Here is a 14,775-nt window from a genome sequence, read left to right as displayed (position 1 = left end):
AGGGAGAAATTAATTCACTCATATGAAGTCATTCTGGTCTGGTTTCCTCTAAGGTCGACTCTGGAGGTGTCAGGATTCCAGCCAGAGTATGAACCTTAAAGTTACCTTAAAGTTGGCCCTGTTCTCCAGACAGGGACCTAGGAGGAGGGACCTATTAAGAGTGGGAAGTAGGAGTCTGCGCGGTTGCATCCTGATTCACGGGAAAGATAATGAAACGGAGACACAGGTAATCCACACGTAAAAGGAAAGATTAACATGTCATCTAGAGAATCTAGAGGAATGCAGAGGTGAAATAAATCATTTTCGCTTTACCATACTGACCACAAAGGCCTAAAGCAGTGTCTGACCTAGACTTCTCAAGGAAACTGGAAGCCCGAAAGGTAAATATTAATACAAATGGCTAAACTTCAGGCGGAGAAAATAAGACAAAGGGAGGCGAGGAAGACAGAGAAGTTGAGATACCTGGCGCAGAAAGAGTGAGGAAACGACTAGTGAGAGATGACGGTTACGATACAGGCAAGTCTCCGGGGCAATGGAGAGCCACTGCGAGATTTTAAACGAGGAATTAAGGTCGCTGATAACTCCAGAAACCCAAGTTATACAATTAGACACGGAATCAGAAAAAGAACTACTAATTATTTCTAATTAACTAATTCCTAGCGAATTAAATAATAAATTCCCGCTGTCCTACGTTCATCTCTGACGGGGCAATTCAGAAGGCAAGCTACACATTCACAACTCGCCAATGCCTCTGCGGAAACGGCCTCACCCCTACAACAGGAAACAGAAAGTGACCGCTGCGGACGCCACCTAACGGCGTGTGGGAGCCAAGCTAAGTGGGAAAGCCGCACCACCGGAAGGGGCCGGCTGTTTCCGGTAAAAATCCGACCCAGCCGCAACTCAGAGGGCGAGTCTCCGAGGTTCGGCCAATGTGCCCCGAGCGCTCGGCTCCGCGACATCGTATGCCCGCTTTTGCGCAGGCGCGGGGTTACCGGGCAGGCAAACGCGTACGCAAAACCGTGCGCGCGCCCGTCCTCCGTCCGGCGCATCGGTGCTGATTCGGGGGTAAAGCCTTTGGAGCTGGAACGCGGACTCTTGTTCTCTGAACTACAACTCCCAGCATGCCTCACCCCTCATAGTGGTACTAGGTGTGGTTTCTCAGGATAGGTTAAAAGGAGACCTAAGTGACGATGACGTACCAAAGAGGAAAAAAAAATTGAATACGTTGTTGGAGCGCTTCGCTCACAGAAGCCCCAGTGGCCTAATGGATAAGGCATTGGCCTCCTAAGCCAGGGATTGTGGGTTCGAGTCCCATCTGGGGTGGCGAGACTTTTGTCTTGAAAAGGATTTTTGCTACTCTTAAAGAACTATAACGAAATATGCTAACTTAATTTTACCTTTTAAAAATGGGAAGTATACGTGTCGTTTTCCTAAGTGTTGGGCTACTGCTTGAGAGAATAAGCATATTCCATTTCCTTCTTCTGAGTCACCACAGTGCCGTAAGATTTCTGGAAAGTCAGTGCTCTGAATTCTGATATCCCCTCTGGGTATCTTTCGTGTTCTAGTTCAAATCAACATCCATTCCCACCAGGCCCACTTAGTCTCGAGACTCCGCGGTCAGTTAATGACGTCTTAAATGACGCAGTCACCAAAGACCCTCCTTTCCTCTAGCCCGGCCTTTCTCGGTGTTTCTTAAGGAACTTTGAGTCAGTTACACTCGGCTTTCGTTTGCTTCTGTCTTAACTCCTGAGGGCGCCTCTCGGCGTTTGATTAGTAAAGCTGTGCGGAGAAGGGAAGTGAGACATTCCACTACTCGGCGATCGAAGGGGGGACCCGGCAGTGTGGGTCCGACCGTACCATTAAGCAGCTGGGCGGGGGTGAGGGAGTTAGAGGGGCGTAGGGCGCCATTGGGCACCACGCTCCGAGGACATGAAAATGGCGGCCTTAGGGTCGCCGGCACGCACTTTACGAGGCCTTCTACGGGAGTTGCGCTACATGAACGCGGCCACTGGCCGACCCTATCGCGACACTGCAGCCTATAGGTACCTCGTGAAGGCTTTCCGTGCGCATCGGGTACGGAAGCCCTTTTCCGGGTGCTCCAGCGGCCGTTCCCTGAGGAAGGAAGGGGGAAGGGGGTGAGATCTAGCTGGGGGGTAGGGAGCGTCTGGCCTCAACCCCTGCATTTCTGAAACCGACCCTCCCACCCAGCCCTGGTTCTGGCCAAGCTTACCCAGGCCCTAGTCCTTGGTCTATGGCCTAAGCCCGGGGACTAACCAAGGAGCGGGGATTTCATTGGCTGGTCTTTTGCAGGTGCAGAGGACAAAGTCAGAGCCATGGGAAGTGGAGGGGATGGGGCGGGGGTTGGTAAAGGAGAGATGCACTTGATGGAGAGTGTAGGGTCACTAGCTGCAGCATCTATCAACCACTCTCCTCATCCTTCCCATGGTAGTTACTCTAAAAACCATTTTTTGAGGCGGAAAATAACTGTAATAAGATGAGGAATATTAAGAATTTGGCGGGGCGCCTGGGTGGCGCAGTCGGTTAAGCGGCCGACTTCAGCCAGGTCACGATCTCGCGGTCCGTGAGTTCGAGTCCCGCGTCGGGCTCTGGGCTGATGGCTCAGAGCCTGGAGCCTGTTTCCGATTCTGTGTCTCCCTCTCTCTGCCCCTCCCCCGTTCATGCTCTGTCTTTCTCTGTCCCAAAAATAAATAAAACGTTGAAAAAAAAATTAAAAAAAAAAAAGAATTTGGCAGGAACCGTGTTTCACTTATGTTGTATTTCATTCCCCATTTAAAGGAAATGGTGCCTGTGGAGCTGAACTAGAGAGATCTGTAATGACATTGCGCTGTCACAACATTAATGTGATATCTGCCCAGATATATTTTTTCCTTCTGTAGCAGATAAATATGAACATATGGGAAATTCCTTTGTGAACTCCACACTCCATATTCCCGTTAGGCAAGATCGGGTGAAGATGTTTTATTTTTCAAATGGGGCAACTGAGGCTCAGGGACCCCGTGCAAGGACTTGTATAGGAACAACTAGAAGCTAGGTTCCCCAATAATCGGTCTTCCACTTAATAGCTGTCTTTAGAGTTACGGATTGGGCTTTGAAGGAAGTTGCAAGCTATCTCCAAAATAGTACGTTGGAGAGTCATCTTGGGCTTTAGGGTAGGAAACTGTCCTTTGAGCAATGTGGGAAAAGGGAGAACCAGGATCCTGTTGGATCTTTAAGCTATGGAAGTTAGAATGCATTATGTTAGAACTAAAATTCATACATTTTTATCTTTTTATCAAGATATATATATCAAGATATATATATCTATCATCTGTATCTACCTATCATATACACACACACACACACACACACATAATTTTGTCAAGTAAGCTCTATACCCAACGTGGGGCTAAAATTCAAAACCTTTTTAAATTTTTTTTTTCAACGTTTATTTATTTTTGGGACAGAGAGAGACAGAGCATGAACAGGGGAGGGGCAGAGAGAGGGAGACATAGAATCGGAAACAGGCTCCAGGCTCTGAGCCATCAGCCCAGAGCCCGACACGGGGCTCGAACTCACGGACCGCGAGATCGTGACCTGGCTGAAGCCGGACGCTTAACCGACTGCGCCACCCAGGCGCCCCTCAAAACCTTTTTAAAGGCCACAGTGTTAGGGACTTCTAGGAACTTGGCTAAAATGATGAATCAGATGCACACGGGTCCTGTCTTTTAAGAAGTTTACGAAGAACCCTACAAGATAGCACTTGGAATAAGAAAGTGCTAAGAGCATAAACAACAGGAGGTCCTTGTATAAAGAAGGATTTCAGGAGGAAATTAAGCAGGATTTCAGGAAGAAACTAAGCAGGGACCTGATGTGTAAATTGGAGTTTGCAGGCAAATGGGGGTTGGGGAAGATGAGGTCCAGGTGGAGAAGCTGCACAACTGAAAAGCCCAGAGGTGAGAACAGACATTTGAGACTGGTTGAAGCTTAAGGTGTGGTAGGTGAAGTAGAAGTTGTGGTAGGCAGGAACTTATTAAACTTCATTGTAAATGTAATGGAAGGTCATTCTAAGATTTTTAAGATGACATGATTATAGCTGTACCACCTTATGGGGGCATTATTGCTCTTAAGAGAGGCTCTCAAATTTTGTGTAAATTCATGTTACAAGTTTCAGAAACACAGCAAGGATATGAAGAATGGTTTGTTTCCTGCTGGCTCAGAGCTAGCTCAATAACCATCTATGCCCATTTTCTCCATCCTTTCCCTTAACTGAAGGGGTTCAGTTAGGAACCTCTGCCTCCTCCTTAGAGAAAAAAAAAAAAAAAAAAATTTTTTTTTCATTTGATTTCATTTGGTCTCTTGTGATTCATATACTGTGTATATATTGCTGACCCTTCTGTCCTGACTCATGATTCAGGCTTAGCTGAATCATGGCCTACACTAACAGAATTCTTGTTTCCAATCTTTATCAGTTTTGGTGTTTATTATAGAAATGGATGTTAACCTTTTTTAAAAGTTTGACATTGGTGTTGTTCATTCACAGATTTTTACTTATAAAAAGTTAACTGATTAAAGCAGATAGTTCTTTTTTTGAGCAGCTTATGAGTGTTATTTTCACATATGTGATCTGCAGATCTTTTTTTGTATGTGTGATGTGCAGATCTTAAACCACACTTTCTGGTTTTCAGATTCCAACTCTACATATTCAAGTAAAGAAAGGTCAAAGGGGTTTACATAGGCAGTGGTACACAGAGGTTAATCTACATTTAGAGAAACACAGGGCTCCTTAAGCATTTTAAGCTATGTACACATCTTTGTCTCACCTTTTCTTCCTTTTCTCACAACTTCAGAACGCAAAGTTAAATAAAGGACAGTGTACTAAATCTGGGAAGTAATTGTGATGAAGAAAAAACAAGTTTGGAATTATTGGCGACTTGTGAATGGATATCATTTCTAGCTACTTAACAGTTATCAGAATATGGGTTTTTCAGATGGATAAGTAAATTATAATGAATAGATGCATATTAATTTTATATATAAAGGCTACATTTTGTTACCTTGAGGACAAAGCTATTATTTTTCAGACAAAATGGTTTTACTTTTCATTGAAATGATAATCATATACCACCTTGACCAAAGTCAGAAATATAAAAATCCGACTCATTTGTTTGAAGGGGAGAAAGTTCTATACACCTTAGGCGACATTAATGATTATAGTTTCCTATCTCTGCCAGTAACCAACTATTGAGCCCCTCTGGGCTTTAGTTTCCTCATTTGTAAAACAAGAGTGTTGAAATGACTTTTTCAGTTTTTAAAATATGAGGACACTCAATGAAACTCCTCTGTGAAACTCCTTGTAAACTTCCTCAATTAATTAGAGGTCAGGTTCCCTAATCAACAGAGTGCCTCTACATATGTAATTAGTATATACATATGCATGTTTATATTTCCTCTGTGCAGTTTACTTCCATTCTAGAGAATGCTTATCAGATCTCTCTGGCTCTGTATCTGTGGCTGGGCTGTTAATAAAGTATGTGACCTTGCTGCTTCTCCAGGTTACCAGTGAGAAGTTGTGCAGAGCCCAACATGAGCTTCATTTCCAAGCTGCCACCTATCTCTGCCTCCTACGCAGCATTCGAGAACATGTGACCCTTCATCAGGAATTTCATGGCAAGGGTGAGCGCTCAGTGGAGGAGTCTGCTGGCTTGGTGGGTCTCAAGTTGCCCCAGCAACCTGGAGGGAAGGGCTGGGAGCCATGAGAATGGAGAGATTCCTTGGATGCTGCCTTCATACAAGAACTTAATCATTTCTATGTATTTATCATTAAATTTGTTTCTAAGTTTAGGGTTTTTCTCTAATTTTGTCAACTGAGTGTTTCTTAGGTTTTATTCTTACTCAGTGAATTTACTGAACTTCTTACATTAGGCTGATTGATGCTCTTCATTTTTTTAAAACTTTATTATTTTTATTTTTAAAGTATACAAACCTATTGTGTTAAGTAATTCAAATGGTATAGAATATAAAATAAAAGCTTCCTTTTCTTTTCCCTTGTCCCTCCCTTCTCCCATCCCTGTTAACTGGTGAGAAATGTTGCTAACAGTTTGGTGTGTGTCTTTCCAGCTATTTCCTGTCCTTATACAAGCATACAATTATATTTATGCATGCCCGCACACGTGCACACACACGCACACTTTAGTACAAAACACAAAAATATGATGTGTTTTAAGTTCCTGACAGGAAACAGGTGGCATACTCAATTAAATAGGGTTGCTGAGGAGAGTTAATGAAGGGGTAAAGATGCGATGCTCCTAGAGGCTAGCAACATAGGCTGAGTTGACCCTTAGGTGTAGGAATATGACCACCACTCAACTGCAGGCTGCAGAGAGGAAGTCCAGGGAGAGGGAGATGGAATGAGCATAGTGACTTATACCTTCTAATCTGTCAAATTGTTATTCATCTTGAATTCTCTATCAGGGTAAAGGGCTCCCAACCACACACTGGGCTGACCGAGTAAACTACTTGGGCTTCATTCTTTATTCCTGACTTTTCTTAGTCTCCATATCTAGTCAATCAGCAGTTTTTGCTTCTGCAATGGCTCTGACATCCCACCCCCCCCCCCCCCCCCCCCCCCGTCTCTTCATTGCCTCTCTTCTTGTTCAAGCACTAACAGTCTTTTGTCTGAACTACTAAACTAGTCTCCTAAATGGTCTTTTTGCTTCTAACATTCTTGAATAGAAATTACTCTTTCTGTGAACTACCAGTGGTTATCTGTGACCACTTTGTGGCCTAGGTTGGTTTCTTGTAGGCACGTCTTACAGCTTCTTTTTCCCTGGACTCAAGCTCCTGAAGAGTAAGGGCCAGTCTCATGCATCTTTGTAGGCTCCAAAGCACCATCCATGGTGACTTACACGTAGCATTATTCCATATTCTGAATACATAGCTCAGTACTACTCGCTAGGAGTACAATCTGAACAGAACTATTCATAAAGCATTCCAAACACCATCTCTTCTAAGAGATCAACATAAAAACAATAGTATTAAGAGGTCAAACAAGCATTTATTCAATTAACAGATCAAAAAACTGGAAAATTTTAACACACTTTGTTTCCCATTTTATTTCATGAGCATGAGTGTATTATTATTTTAATGTTTATTTTTGAGATAGAAAGTATGAGTGGGGGAGGGGCAGAGAGAGAGAGGGAGGGAGAGAATCTGCAGCAGGCTCCATGCTGTCAGCCCAATGTCCGATGCGGGGCTTAAACCCACAAACCGCAAGATCATGACCAGAGCTGAAGTCAGAGTCTCAACTACTGAGCCACCCAGGCGCACCAGGTATGAGTACATTATCTGAAGATGTCTTACTTTTATAAAATAAAGAAAGCAAAAGGACTAGGGTATGTTGATGTTTTGATTTCCTTTGTTGTTACGATATCATATATACAATAAAGTTTGGGGTGCCTGGGTGGCTCAGTTGAGCATCCGACTTCGGCTCAGGTCATGATCTCACAGCTATTGAGTTCGAGCCCCACGTCAGGCTCTCTGCTGACAGCTCAGAGCCTGGAGTCTGCTTTGGATTCTGTGTCTCCCTCTTTCTCTGCCCCTCTCCTGCTTGTGTTCTCTCTAAATAAATAAACATTAAAGTTATAAAAAAAAATAAAGTTTGAGGCAGAATTGCCTAACCAGGGTAAGATATTTATTATGGGTTTGAAGTGATAGAGACCTAGGTTTTAACCCACTTTTGTAATTCACCAGCTGTGTTATCTTGGGCAGATTAGTTGACCTGAGTTTGTTCCCTCTTTTGTAAAATGGGAATGCCAACAAGGTGGTTGTATGTAATAAATACATAAAATACTTGCACAGTAAATAAGGAGTACTTGACAAAAAGAAAATCTTACTATTTTAATCATTTTACTATACTTTCCTTCTTTTATCATGAACCCTTCTCTAAACCCCATTGCCACCTATCTTCTGGATTATAGACAGGGTTTTTTTTACTTTGATTTGCTCAGGCAAATCTTTTTTAAATAGATTTTTAAGATTTTATTTTTAAGTATTCTCCATGTCCAACATGGGACTCAAACTCACAACCCTGAGATCAAGAGCTGCACGCTCTTCTGACTGAGCCAGCCAGGTGCCCCTGCTCAGGCCATTTCTATCCATGTATGTTCAAACCTGTACCTTTTACTAATGGTCTTACCAAAAAGAATTAGTTGAACTCAGTTTCAGAAATAGAAGGAAATGATTTTGGACCACAAGCTATTCAACTTTCTATCTTGGGAGTTCCAAGAACTGAGGTTTTTGCACTGTGTTAATTTGCTGCTCTAGTGTTTCATGTGCTACATGCTTTGTCACATTCCTTTACTTTGCTGTCTCTTTTACCCTCGCTCCTTTATTTTCAACTGCTTCCTCTCACTGAATTATATAGTAGAATTTAAATATGTTCCAGTCTCTTTCATCTAAAAACATACTCAACCTCTTACACAGTTACTTACTTCAGTTACTACCTCTTCATTTAAAATATGAAATAAGCTGTATTGAAGTATAATATAATAAATATATCCATTTTAAGTGTGCAGGCTAATGAATAATGACAAGTGAATACATCTGTGTAAGAACCACCCCATGAAATTTAAAGAACCTTTCTGTAACCCCCAAAAGTTGCCCTGTGCCCCTCTGAAGTCAATCCCGTTCCCTTTCCCCACACCTCCCAGGCAACCACTGACTTGCTTGCTGTCAGCAGAAATTAGTTTGGCCTGCTCAGGGATTTAATCCAAATGCAGTCATATAGTATGCACTCTTTTGAGTAGCATACTGATTTTGAGGCTAATAATCCATGTTGCATGTGTCCATTTTCTGCATTTTTCACTGCCCAATTATCCTCAATCCACTGTAGTCTGGTTTCTGCCCCTCTACCAGAACTGCCTTGCAAGCTTACAAATGACCTTCAGGTCACTAAACTCAGTGGATCATTCCTTATCTTGTTTGATCTCTAGGGAGCATATTTTTTCTTAAGTAAACTCTCAACAGGGGTCATGAATTCATGACCCTGAGACGAAGATTCCCATGTTCTACTGACTGAGCCAGCCATGTGCCCCTCTAGGAAGCATTTGACACTATTCACCATTATTTTTTCATGGCTTCGAGGACCTCACATTCTTGTTTTCTTCTCTTGCTCTAGCCATTTGTCTCCAGTTTCGTCTTCTGCATATCCCTTATATATGTTGATGTTCCTCAGGTTCAAATCTAGGTTGTTACCTCAAACTTGGTATGTTTTCCCTGGCTTCAATTATCATCAACAGGCTAACTCCAGCCAAGCCCTGCTGTAAACCTGTATGTCCAGCTGCTTCACAGACAACACTACTTAGATGATTCAAAGGCATCTTAAATTCAATGCATTCAAAATAGAACTTCATCATCTTCCCCTATAAATCTCTCTGCCACTGCCACTTGTGCCAGTTGCTCAAGCCAGAAAATGGGAGTCATTCTTGATTGCTTCTGCTCCTTCATACCCTCAGTTAAATCACCACTGATTCTACCTCCTAAGAATCTCTTGAATCTCTAATACTCTAGGTCCAGACTTCATACCTCTTGTATCTCTTTCCAGAACCACTTTTGTTCCTTATAAATGTAGCACATAAAGACACATATTTGGCTTCAGGGCATTTGCCAGTTTTGTAGTAACAGCTTCAGTATTAAAACTGAGCTGTAGTTTTGGTGGGTTTGTAGGGTTAGGGATGCAAAAGGCAAAGTCTAGGGCCCTTCAAGGTAGGCACTCTAAAAATCCACATCCACTTGCATCTAGAATCCTCAAGTTCACCCTAAAGGATGAACTGTAAGCAAAAAGTCCTTGCTAGGTTTTCAGCCCAGATTTTTGTCATTTTGGTGGTCAAGAGGAATTGAGACCTTGAACTTGTATTATGGTGGTCCTTGACTAGTAAGGTCTTCAGTGACCAACAGAGAAAAATAAAAATCTTCTCTGGAGGAAGATATTAGATCTTAGGCAAGGGGCCCCTGGGTGGCTCAGTTGGTTAAGTGTCCGACTTCAGCTAGGGTCATGATCTCACAGTCCATGAGTTCGAGCCCTGCGTCAGGGTCTGTGCTGACAGCTCAGAGCTTGGAGCCTGCTTAGGATTCTGTGTCTCCCTGTCTCTCTGACCCTCCCCTGTTCATGCTCTGTCTCAAGAAAATAAACGTTAAAAAATTTTTTTTTTTAGATCTTACGTAGGCTTATACTATTCCCATACGTATTTTTTCAGATACATGTTCAGCACATAAAGATAACCAGACACACAAGAAAACAAGACTCCAAAAGTGAAAAACAGCAGAAATAATAGACAACAGAAACAAAACTACAAAAAACTTAAGATAATTAGATTTAGTAAACTCAGATTACAAAACAATTATGTTCACTAAGTTCAAAGAATAGCCAGGCTTGAAAATTTTATCAAGGAACCGGAAACTATTTAAAAAAAAAAAAAAAAAAAAGACACAGAAGACTTGAGAAAGAACTCAATAAAAACTATAGAACTGAAAAAAAATAATTCAATTTATGGATTTAGCAGCAGGCTAGATTCAGCTGAAAGGAGACTAGTGAACTATAAAATTTGTCAGAAAACAAAAGTACCAGAAGGCAGCTTGTCAAGACAAGGTAGAAAATGCAGAGTAAAGAAATCTAGACAATACATTGAAAATTGTCTAATAAACACTTATTTGGAGGTCTAGAAATTGATGAGTGAGAAACAGTATTTAAGAACAGCTAAACACTTCTTGGAATTGACAAAAGACAAGTTTACAGATTCTAAAATCTCTATGAATCCTAAAAGCAGAAAAAAAAAAAATATATATATATATATCCACACCCAGAGACATTATAGTAAAATTGCAGAAAACCAAGAGCAAAAAGAACAAAATTTTAAAGCAGCCAACTATCTGCAAAGGAGTAACAGGCTGAAAACTGACTTCACAGGAGCAAAGTTAAGCAGAAAGATGGTGTGCACGTGTTGAAGAAACTTCAAACCTAGAATTCTATACCCAATAAAAATACCCATCTAGAATTAAGAAAAGCAAAAGAGCAAGCTTTTAAGGTAAAAAATGGGACAGTTCCCCACGAGCAGACCAACACAAAAGCAAACTCTGAAGAGGTTAGGCAAACTCCAGTAAAATGCTAGATAGTAAATATTTCAGTCTTGCTGGCCATACAGTATGTTCTCTGTCACAACTACTCAACAATGCTGTCGTAGTGCAACAGCAACCATAGACAATAGTAAATGAAAGAGCCTGGCAGCATTCCAATGAACTATTCAGAAAAATGGGCAGTGGGCTGGATTTGGCCTGTGGGCTGTAGATTGCTGACTCCTGTCCTAAAGTTTAAACTTCAGACAAAAGGGAAATGATTCCAGATGGAAAGGCAGAGATTCCAGAAGGAATGAAGAAAAAAGAAAGTGGTAAATAGATGAGCATTATGTGAAGTTTAGCTTCAAAAAACAGAACTAAAACACATATGATAACGGGCATAAAACTTCAGGAGAGGTTAAAAGGAGTCTTCTTTGTGTTATCTGGAGGAAGTGAAAAGGTATTAAGAATGCCTATTTTAACTTTTAGGGTAACTACTAAAAGAATAAAAATAAAATGAAACTTCCAAATTACTAGAATGGATGATTAAAAAGCAGGCAAGAAAGGAGAGAAAATTAACTAGATGAGACAAATAGGCAAAATAGAAGAGCTTTAAGACCAAAAGAGTAATTACACAAATATAAATGAATAATCGCTTCAATGAAAAGAAAATATGATTATTAAATTAAAAAAAGCCAACTATATGATGTTTATGATACATTTAAAATGTAAACAACCACTGAATGCTGGGACACTGGATAGTTCCTCCAGTTGTGTCTCAGGTCCTCATCTTGTAATATAAAGAAGTTGAACTGTAAAAAAAAATAATAATAATAAATAAAATGTAAGCAACCAGAAAAGCGGAAGGTAAAAGATAAAAACTAAATTCTCATTAACACATAGATATTTCAACATGTTAGTTTACTTCCCTCCTAAGTTTTTCAGAAGATTATATATATATATAAATATATATATATGCCTCCCACTAAGACATGATAATTTGTACACTTTTATTGCGAATTGTGTTCGGTAATATTCTTAGTATTTGGAGTTGCTGGAATTTTGAATTCTTTGAATAACTGGAGGGAAACTATTTTGTCAGTTACAAAAGACAGCATAATTTAAAAATTTTTATTGGCCCAATATAGATTCAAAGTGATACTGGGCCTAGGGCTACTATTTTATGTTTTTTACTAATCTTGCGAATAAATTATAAGTTCCAGGCTGATGCATATAAATTTTTAATGAAAAAATTTTAGTTATTTCCTTCCCAAGTATCTAGGAAGTACCTAGGTCTCGTTTTAAAGAATTAGTATTTTACAAAAAAAGTGAAAATGCCAGGCTAAGCATTTTCTGCTAGCTCATTTAACCCTCACAACAATGCTGTATGTATTTATATCCACAAACATGAGATTACGAAATAAACTGCTGAAGGTTCCAGTTAGCAATTAGTCGACTAAGATTTTGAATCCAAGGTGATGGCAAGCTATGAACGCACAGGCTTTCTTTCCCGTTGGCAATGCTGCTGATACACTGAAAAGGCCTAATTCTTCAAATTTACCTCTTAAGCAGGAAGAAAAAGAAATTCTCTTAAAAAAAAATCACCTCCTTTCCTTTCTGAAGATACTGCTCAATTTTTATAGTTCCAAATTTAGACTAACAGCTTCCTGTTATAAATAATGATAATCTGAATGGGTTAGATCATCTGTTTGCTAGTGTATTAAGTTCAGGTGTTATTTCATGAAGGGAAACTACCCAGACGTCAGTGCTCCAGGGCTCCTTTTATAGAAGGTCAAGGCAGCAGTGGGGAAAAGGTTGAGTGTACGAGATTCTGGGCGGGCCCCTGAAAGCGAGTTAATCGGTCAGTGAATAGTCGTTAGAAACACGCCTGCATTAACTATTAAGATTGCTAACCTCAGTAGAACCGATCCGCATGGTCTCCACTTACTTTCGACTCGGGGTAACCCTCTGGCACATTTGCTAATTTGAGTCCGGTTCGCCAGCACAGCGTGCCGCGCGACCCTAGCCCACTTGCAGAAAGGTGCGTGCAGTTTGGCGCCTCGGGCGGATCTAGCTCGAGGGTCGTTTGATAAGCACTCTCGCGAGATCTGGGGGAAAGGGGCGGGCAAAGCCCGCGTGCACGCGCCCGAAAGCCGTTAGGGCGGAACCTCTCCCGGGCGGGGCGGGTGGAGCAAATACAGTTGGACGCCAGTTGGTGGAGCCCCCGCGGGAAACAACGAAGCGCGAGGAGCGTGCGCGCTCACGTCCCGGCGACGGTGGCGGCGAGCGGCGTCAGAGCTTGAAGGGGGGGCTGACGGCTTCTGGCGGGTGGCGGTGCTGGAGGCGAGAGCTTGCTTAGCCCGTAACGCTTCTGTCCCAGGACCAGACGGAGAGTGAGGGAACGAGGGTTGCTTTCGGGGGCTGCTGCTTTCCACTTACGCATCGTCGTGAGGAGCGCAGCCCGGACTCTCCTACTACAAGCCCTCCAGCTCCCTTTCCACACGCCTCGAGGCGGCGGCGGCGGCGGCGGCAACTGAGACAGCGTCTCACCTTCCCCCACCCCTTCCCCTGTCCCCCCCGCCCGAAAGGGCCCGGTCTGCGCCCCACCCCCGCCCGCCCGCTTGCTACGCCGCCGCCATGTCGGCGCAGGCCCAGATGCGCGCGATGCTGGACCAGTTGATGGGCACCTCCCGGGACGGTAAGTGTCTGCCAGTGCCCTGGGGGTGGGGGAGGGGAAGGGAAAGCGAGGGGAAGGGGCTCCGCGGGCGTACCTGGGCTTGCGTGTGTGGCTGAGTAAGGGGCTCCCAGATTGGTAACACGAGGTCCCGGCTCCCGTCCCATCCAATCAGGGTTGGGCAGGCGGGCTTGGGGGGCGGTGACCGAGCGGATTGGCGGGAACTGCTGCCAATGGGGTCAGACGGGGCCTGGAGGCAGAAAGGAGAGTTTGAGATTCAATGTTGACTTGTCTGGGATGGGGGAGCCCACGTCTCTTTTGGCGTAGTGGGGCATCCCGTCTTGTGGCTCATGAGGTACCGGTGGACCGCTAAAGCCTCCGCCCCTGAACTAATTCCTTCACCCAGAGCTTTGGGATCATCCCTCGCCGCCGCCCTCCCGAGCATCCAGAGACAACTGGCCGCCCCCTCCCCCCACCCCCCCCACCCCCGCCCCTTACCTGGGTCCGGAGGAAACCTTCACAGTGATTCCAGCCCCAGAAGTGCACTCTCGATCCCCACAGAAACAACCATTCTTATGGAAAAAATCTGACCCAAACCATGGTTTCTTGAAGTGGGTGTGTTTGGCCCCATTTTGTGAAAAGAAAAAATGTTATGGCCTGTTTTTTCCGAGAGACCTCCATCTTGTTAGAGAATTTAATAGAAGCTTTGTTCAGTAAATATTGACAAATCTTGCATGTGCCCCAAATAGAGCCATTTTGAAAATGTGGTGCCCAGTGAAATAGAATTGAGGGAAACAATCCTTTGAAGTACTTAGGTTAGAGTTTGTGTAGAAAATCACTAATTGCTGGATATCTTGTCGTAAAGAATTTCTAATGCTGTTGCTTTTTTGGTGATAATAACAGTGTATTCTCAAATTGAGCTCAAATCCATGCTATTTGCGAGGAAAGATCTAGTTTAGTACTTTCTCTTATAACAGCAAAACACTTGCTCA

General features: G+C 42.9%; 2 protein-coding genes, 1 long non-coding RNA gene and 1 other non-coding gene across 8 annotated transcripts in view; 3 read left to right on the top strand and 1 right to left on the bottom strand.

The window, feature by feature from the left end:
• Window positions 1-1,250: 1,250 nt before the first annotated feature.
• TRNAR-CCU (transfer RNA arginine (anticodon CCU)) lies at window positions 1,251-1,323 on the top strand. Its single transcript has one exon. It is a non-coding gene; the product is annotated as a tRNA-Arg (tRNA).
• Window positions 1,324-1,852: 529 nt separating this feature from the next.
• FMC1 (formation of mitochondrial complex V assembly factor 1) lies at window positions 1,853-6,042 on the top strand. The gene is made up of 2 exons (XM_040471819.1): window positions 1,853-2,073; window positions 5,553-6,042. Exons 1-2 carry the CDS (start codon window positions 1,930-1,932, stop codon window positions 5,754-5,756), a joined length of 348 nt encoding a protein of 115 aa, XP_040327753.1. The 5' UTR covers window positions 1,853-1,929; the 3' UTR covers window positions 5,757-6,042.
• Window positions 6,043-11,763: 5,721 nt separating this feature from the next.
• LOC121028263 (uncharacterized) lies at window positions 11,764-13,225 on the bottom strand. Its single transcript, XR_005789149.1, has 2 exons — window positions 13,058-13,225; window positions 11,764-11,921 (listed from the first exon to the last, which is right to left on the bottom strand). It is a non-coding gene; the product is annotated as an uncharacterized LOC121028263 (long non-coding RNA).
• A 199-nt stretch (window positions 13,226-13,424) lies between these two features.
• The window catches only part of LUC7L2 (LUC7 like 2, pre-mRNA splicing factor), a 58,627-nt gene continuing 57,276 nt past the window's right edge, over window positions 13,425-14,775 (top strand). For 3 of the 5 annotated variants that reach the window (XM_040471813.1, XM_040471810.1, XM_040471809.1), the window contains exon 1: window positions 13,691-13,807. Coding sequence is in view for 2 of the 5 variants with exons in the window: in XM_040471807.1 (XP_040327741.1) it covers window positions 13,747-13,807 (61 nt within the window). In the remaining 3 variants the exon portion in view is untranslated. Of the gene's footprint in view, window positions 13,808-14,775 lie in introns of all 5 variants that reach the window. The other 2 variants (XM_040471807.1, XM_040471812.1) reach the window with 2 other exon arrangements.

This window comes from Herpailurus yagouaroundi, unplaced genomic scaffold (assembly GCF_014898765.1).
Source record: "Herpailurus yagouaroundi ecotype Mexico unplaced genomic scaffold, PumYag 100, whole genome shotgun sequence".
Taxonomy (NCBI): Eukaryota; Metazoa; Chordata; class Mammalia; order Carnivora; family Felidae; genus Herpailurus; species Herpailurus yagouaroundi.
This window is presented reverse-complemented; position numbering and strand designations above follow the sequence as displayed.